The 7369-nt window shown below is 41.6% G+C and overlaps 1 protein-coding gene across 4 annotated transcripts in view; it reads right to left on the minus strand.

The window, feature by feature from the left end:
- Positions 1 to 1826: 1826 nt before the first annotated feature.
- Positions 1827 to 7369, minus strand: part of msantd4 (Myb/SANT-like DNA-binding domain containing 4 with coiled-coils) — a 7813-nt gene continuing 2270 nt past the window's right edge. The window contains exons 3-6 of one of the 4 annotated variants that reach the window (XR_311402.1): positions 6692 to 6787; positions 6324 to 6605; positions 3120 to 4389; positions 1827 to 3017 (exon numbers count right to left, since the gene is read on the minus strand). Coding sequence is in view for 1 of the 4 variants with exons in the window: in XM_005720722.1 (XP_005720779.1) it covers positions 3661 to 4389; positions 6324 to 6605; positions 6692 to 6787 (1107 nt within the window). In the remaining 3 variants the exon portion in view is untranslated. Of the gene's footprint in view, positions 4390 to 6323; positions 6606 to 6691; positions 6788 to 7369 lie in introns of all 4 variants that reach the window. The other 3 variants (XR_311404.1, XR_311403.1, XM_005720722.1) reach the window with 3 other exon arrangements.

Here is a 7369-nt window from a genome sequence, read left to right on the forward strand (position 1 = left end):
AAATATCAGAATATGCAGTAAAACAGCACATTAGGTTTAATCAGCACCTCATCAGATCAGTGTTATCATTACTTACATGACTCAACGTGTCTCAGAAACAAAACCAAATTCCTGTTTTTGCACTTTTTTTGGCTTTCAATGCACAGTCACAAAGCATTTTATCATTAAAGGAATTTTACAAAACGATGGGTTAGAATGGGACTAGACGGGCAGAATGTTCACTTTCATTACTAATCAGATTGGCTTCGTAATATCTCTTCTCTCTTTTATAGACTGCCAACGAGAGCTCTTACAGCAAGTCTGAGAAGAAAAACCTGAGATTACCTCTAAAGTCCATCCACTGTTTTTCAAATCTTGAAACAGCTGATTTTAAGGTATTAGACCCCTGAAATCCTTGGACACAGATCTTTGAGCTGTAGCGAGCTCTGTGACCTCTGGGCAGGCAGCTTTTAGCTTTTATCCTCGCCACCTGTGAAACAGTCTGCCACAGGACCTGCGGGCATCTCAGTCTGTGCACAGTGTTTTACCTTCACAACGCTAACAGCGCTCTCTCACTTTTATTTCTTTTCTTTTTTTCAGAAAGGTTATAAATGTGTAATATCTGTTAACCTGATATAATGGGCTGCATCACTGAATAAGGTCAAGTAAAGTTAACACAATATCAGGAAGGAAATATTGTATTGTTTTTTTTCCTCTAATAAGCTCACACAGTCTAGACAGCAGTCAGTTGACTCAATATATGACTTCAGTGCTGAGGGACTCTTTGAATCAACACAGTGGATTTTCAGATTACGTCTAAAGATAAAGCAGAGCCTTTTGAATGAGGCTTTCCTCTCTCAAGTAGAGACGAGTATAAACCATGGGACCGAGAAGTAAACTAGCCTTTTGTGATTTGATCCGTCGGCCTCGACCACCTCGCTTTGAATGTGTGTCTTTGTTTGTGTAAGCCCTCGGGTGATAATGAAGGTCTTTCTTATGAACTTATATGTTTCACTTTCAAGTGTCACCAGGTTACATCAGATTTAATAAAGTCCTCAAAAGTTGCAGTTTTTGAGAGGCGCATCAGGGACATTTCAGCAATTGTCCCTTCTTCTTAAAGAGTATCAGTGCAGAAGAGTAAAAACTTTTGCATTTTTTCTTATTATTCTCTTTTGTCGTTATGCATAAAGACATGAAAGGGCCCTCACAGCTTAATCATCAGAAGCAGCACTTTAGGATCTGGATGTATAACAGATTTTGTTTCATTCTGAGCACCACAATTTTTGAAATTTCTCTTTATCAACAAGTATTTTAGCAAAAAGGCACAATTTCAGGAAAATATTTTAAAAAGACGCACTTGTAATGCATTCTCCACAAAGTCCAATACCCAGATTTTGTTATTTTAATTGACCCAGACCTACACCCAGATATTTAACCTTTTCTTTGCCTGTGTTCAAAGAAAGTTTCATGAATTTGGGCTCCGTAGACTTTAGTTTTATATAATAACATATTCATACTATGATTGAATGTCAAATATAAATCAACATAAGAAAAAAATATCTAACATTAGGAAAAAGTAACAATATTTATGATGACTATTATTATAATTTTCAATATAAAAGCTTGTGTTTGGTGACATTGATGTTACAGATGACACAGCTTTTAGTACAGTATGGATTACAGTCTTCAAAGCCAGTAATACTTTACAGCATGTTTACAGCAAAACTTTCATTACTTCACTTACAGTATTTTTTTAGCATGCACATCAAACTTGCTGATCAGAAATTCCTTTAAAAATCTTGCAAAGTCCTTCCTGACATGAGTAGGAGGAATACAGATGTGTGGTGTATAAAATCAGCAATAGCTGAATTCCATTTAGGTTTCTCAGTATCAGGGTTGTGGTGTGACTCGTGTTGGATCAGTGGTAGTGATATTAGTATCTAAAAGCCTGTGAAAAGGTGAGATATCAACTTAAAATATTATTGTCAATCGTGTTTGTCTTTTGTGAACTAAAATTTTTCTGTACAACAAAAGTTGTGTGCTTTTTGTTACAGTCACACTAGAGAAAACGGTGGTTGGAGATCGCAGAACGCCGCAAATTATTGTGACCGTGTGCAATGACCATGCAATTTTTCTGCCTTTAAAATGACTGACAGGGACCATGTCTGCACGCAGTCAGGTGCCATCTGACTGACATTAGAACAAATTTAATACGTCAAGACGGCAAAAAGAAAAGCAAAAGGACAGAGTCAGTCTGCTGTCAATTTATAACTGAATTAACAGAATCTGTGATTAACTGTCATAAACAGGTGGAAACTGAATCTGTGAGCCTCTACATACACAAAATTTCACATTAAACAGAAATTCACAATCACTACTTACATTCACAGTCCAAATATAATATAAAAATTCCTCCACAATTGGTGGTTTAGTTGCTGTAACATGGTGATTTAACTTCAAAATGACAGAAGTAACTGGGGATCAGTCCTCTTGGCTGAGGCTACCCAATGTACACTACACCCAACCAGGCAAGGTGTTGGCGTCCTGCCGTGAGGATACCTCGGGGTAGACCCAAGACACACTGGAGAGATTATATCGCTCAGCTCGCCTGGGAACATCTCGGTGTGGTAGGCCTGGGCTTCTCTTCTTAGGCTGCTGTCCCTGCAACCCAGCCTCAAATAAGTAGAAGAAGATGGATGGATGGATCAATGGATCGATGACACAAGTGCTCCCTAACTGAAATAAACAGGAGAAAACAGTGCAAGGAAAACAATAAGGTAGCTCACCCCTTCTGTTCCAGTGCTATTTACAATGTGCTATTTACAATGAAAACTAATGTACACACTATATACAGAACTGAGAAAAGTCGCACAAAGTCACAGGCACAAATGTCTCAGGTTTTGGAGGCCAGGGTCAGGTCTGCTGCTGCTGTCAGTGGCTGCCCAGGGACAACTGCTGGTGGAGGGATTTTGAATGCGACCACATGATCGCGGACCAATCGGCAGCCGTCAGCTCATCCACTCAGGGACCTGCAAAGACTTAAAGGCACAGACAAAGGAAAAAACCACCAAAACAGATTATCAGCAATCACCTTGCAACCAAAAGTGGCCAACCAGAGGTAGGTGGAGTTGCACACTTACCTTCTATGTGACCAGTTCGTCGCAGCTATTTGCAGTTGTTTACCAAATGCAAAATATTCAATGTAATCATAACGCAACCACCATTTTTTCCTAGATGCAAGGAGGTTACCATCATATGCTTACTGTAGTGTGACTGAACTATTTGTTTTTCAGTAATAGATAGGCAAGGGTTAGGGTTTATAGGAGTTATAGTACAATAGCACTATTTCATATATATACTTAAATATTTCTGCACCAATAAAGATTAATTGCACTAACAGCCCAGTATTTATTTAACATCTTCCACAGCACATTTCTGTGAACTGGAGTGCTGAACATCAGCCAACAGTTGTTGCATTTGGCCGCTGATTGTGCCGAACAAATATTACACCCTAAGGCACTGTTCTCGGGCTTCTTCTTGGCCATTTAGGAAAGATCACTAAAGTGTCTCGCACCAAACGTAGACAGTATGTCTGTGAAAAATCTGCTGCTAGTACCAATAGTGATCTGGAGACATCTAATTTATTCACCCTGCTCATCTACCCTCTTTTTCTCACTCTTATCAGATTTTTACTGACAAATGGTCCTTGTGGAGCTGCATTCTCTCTTTCTCCACTTGCAGGCGCTCTCTCTCAATCTGCAGCCTGCCAGCCTCAAACTTGATGAACTGCAGTCTCTCCTTCTCCAGCTGCAGTCTCTCCTTCTCCAGATTTAACTTCGCTGCCTCCAAGTCCGCCGCCGACACTCCCTTCTCCCTCTGTCCATCATGAGTTGAGGATAAGGACAAACGAGAGGAAAGGACTGGGCCTTGTTGCGGCGGCAGGTTAAAAGAAGAGTTGACGTACTCTGATTGGCCAACACGCATGAGTCTCAGCCTCTCTCTCTCCACATGTAACCTCTCCTTCTCTATTTGCAGCCGCTCTCTCTCCACCTCTGTCTGACGAAGTCGCTCTTTCTCCACCAATAGCCGCTCTTTCTCCACCACCAGGCGTTCAGTCTCCACAGCCAGCCTTTGTTTCTCTAGCTCCAGACGATGTTTCTCAACAGCAACCAGACACCCTGCTCCTATGTTCTCGTCACTGCTGAGTTCACCCAGCATTCCCATCAGGCCACCGGGCAGCAGTAGATTTCTGCTGGTGGTGGAAGTCGGATCCTTGGAGGGGCTGGGCATGCCCAAGTCATTGTGGGAATAAACATCAGTATCATGCCCCTCTACACGTGCCTCGATGTCACAAAGGAGAGAGGGAATATCATCATCATCCATTTCTCCATCTCCCACATCCCCGTCCAGCTAGAGGGAAGGAGAAAGAGAGAGAGAGTCATCATTTAACAGGTTTTCACACATGTGTGGATAACCAGTGGGGAGATCAGCAGCAAGGCTTTCAGCGCAGAACGCTGCAGACATCAGTGATCGCAGACATGAAATTGATTAAGTCAGACAGCATGAAAATGAGGAGCTGGGGTGCAAAGTGGCCTGCAGATGTGCATCAACTGTAGCAACACCTTAACTATTGGATGTGTTTGGTATCAGCAGGACGAGGAACTCCTCTGGGTCGGCATAACTAAAGCGAACGCCACACTTATTTCTAATTCTCACAGGAGACTCTGAAGCAAGCCTTCACAAATAAACCCAAAGAAAGATGCGCTCAAGAAGCACTGAGGTAAATGGGGGATCCTAATTTCTCCTGAGTTATTTTCTTGTTTTTATATAAATGATACAGCATTAAATACAGTCATGAGCTATTCTGAGTCATCAATCTGGATTTCTGGCTGAGAGTTTATCCCCAAATTATTTTTAAACTAAATCTCTGCGACTACATTTGATGGTTTCATGTGCTGAGCTGATTATTTCACGGTCTGCACACAAACCATCATCACTTCTTTTATTACTGCAGATTCTCTGGCTGATAATATGTACCGCTATACTAGATATCGTGCAGTTTTATATTATAAGGCAGTATTAAATCAACCAAAGACACAAAATACTGGAGAATTTTTGAGATACATAAATATCTATATTGGCAAAAAAAAAATTCACTCGCCCATCCAAATCATTGAATTCAGGAGTTCTGATCACTTCCATGGCCACAGGTATATAAATTAAGCACCTAGGCATGCAGACTGACTCTACAAACATGGCTCGCTCTCAGGGGCTCTTTGAATTCCAAGTCGAGTGGTGAAATTTCCTCATTAGTAAATATTCCACAGTCAGCTTTTAGTGGCATTATTACAAAGTGGAAGCAACTGGGAACGATGGTAGCTCATTTTACGTAGGCTACGTAAAATCACAGAGGAGAGCCAGTGGATGCTGAGGCGCATAGTACGCAGAGGTCGCCAACTTCCTGCAGAGTAAATCGCTACAGATCTCCAAACTTCATGTGGCCTTCAGATTAGCTCAGGAATAGTGTGTAGAGAGCTTCATGGAATGGGTTTCCATGTCCGAGCAATTCACATCACCAAGTGCAAAGCAAAGCGTCGGCTGCAGTGGTGTAAAGCACACCAGCACTGGTCTCTAGATCAGCAGAGACATGTTCTTTTCCAGGAGTTGGGCTCGGCCCCTTAAAATAGTGAAAAGAACAAGACATTTTGGACAATTTCATGCTCCAAACTTTGTAGGAGCAGTTTGGGGATGGCCGCTTCCAAGGTTGGATGGGCATCATATTAAACCCTATGGATTAAGAATGGGATTTTTCTCAAGTTTATATCTTTTTGAAGGCAGATGAATGAACACTATATAGCGTATACTGCATATACTAACTCTTTAGCTGCTGTAACAGGAAGCGTTGTCTCATAAGATAAGAGTGACCAGTGAAATTTGATCTAAAAGCAGATCTTAATGTAATCACAGAAAAGTAATATTTAAATGTCAGTCTTCAATTATATCCTAATTAATTAACACGTGCTTAATTTAATTTAGTCTCTACCTTGTGAACCTGCAGGAGTACAATCAACAGACTGGACTGACTAGAGACACTTGAGCTGCATAATGTGTATTAAGTAATGGCTGGTAAGGACATTAATTTGACTAATTACACATTAGCAACACTTGAATTTCAACATAGGCTGTTTGTCTTCTCATAATATTAGCAGCTCTGTATTAAAGAGCATATTTTTACAAAATAATCAGTGTGCATATACATGAAATGATGATTTAACAGACTCTAAGCTTTGATGGCTGCTCTACAGAGAGAAACACACACACACTGTTACTCTGTATTCACTGACATCGTCCTCCATCTTTACTCCCGGCAGTGCCCCCACGGCCTGCCCGCTCGACCCGCTGAGAGCCACCATCTCCGGCCAGTCACAGTGCCAGTCCTTTGGGAAGCCTGAGAGGTCAAGCAGCTGGTCACAACCAGATCCCAAAGAAGGCGCCTCGTGCTCTGGAGAGGAATTTCCATACTCAGTCTTAATGGCCAAAGAGGGGGGCGAGGAAGAGAGAGAGAGTTCAGTCTGCAACTGTTTTTTCTTCGTAAGCGCACGCCAGTCGAGGTAACGACGCTTCACCTGCACATCAGAAAGGGAAGGCTGCTTTAAAAATCACAACTGGGTCCACAGAAGCAACGATACGATCTGAATGGAGACAAACACACCTCGGCAGCAGTGCGTAGCTCCCCCTCTCCCAGGGCATTCACACCTTGTGCCACTTCCTCCCATGCTTGCCTCTTCAGCTCATTAATGGCTGTGTTCTATTAAAGAAGAAAGACCAGCAGTTAAACTGTTTCATTCAAAGAGGCAAATAATATGACACTAGTTTACTGAACGGAAAAGAAAGTGACTGCACAAATTAAATTCTCCTGTGCCATTGAAACTAATTACCCTCTCTTCATTGGGAAGAAGAAAGCGAACACTGGGGCAGAGTGTACACGTGACATAGTCAGCATGAAGTTATTAAAACATTTTTTCAACTCTGCCCTCTTAACCTCTTCTACTGATTTCATTAGGAAGATTAAAATATGACTGTTATGTATAAGCAGAAATGTGTCCAGGGTGCAACACACAGGACATCCTGCAGCTGAAAAACAGACATGTCAGTGCTCTCTAGTGGCAGCAACGGTAATGTAACCAGTTCAAACCTTGGAGTCATCGTTTTGTTCATTATTTACAGCCTCTAGATGTTTTAATTTAGACCAATATAAATTGGAGCTGACTAAACACAGGCGGGCGAGATGGCAGAATTATCTGAATGGTTTGTGCTGCTGTTTTTGTCATTTTCCGCACCTTGGTTTAGACTTCCGAGGAAAGAGAGCTGTGTATGCATTTTTCTGTGG

Source organism: Pundamilia nyererei, unplaced genomic scaffold (genome assembly GCF_000239375.1).
Source record: "Pundamilia nyererei isolate P.nyererei 1_Seehausen unplaced genomic scaffold, PunNye1.0 scaffold00003, whole genome shotgun sequence".
NCBI classification, from domain to species: Eukaryota; Metazoa; Chordata; class Actinopteri; order Cichliformes; family Cichlidae; genus Pundamilia; species Pundamilia nyererei.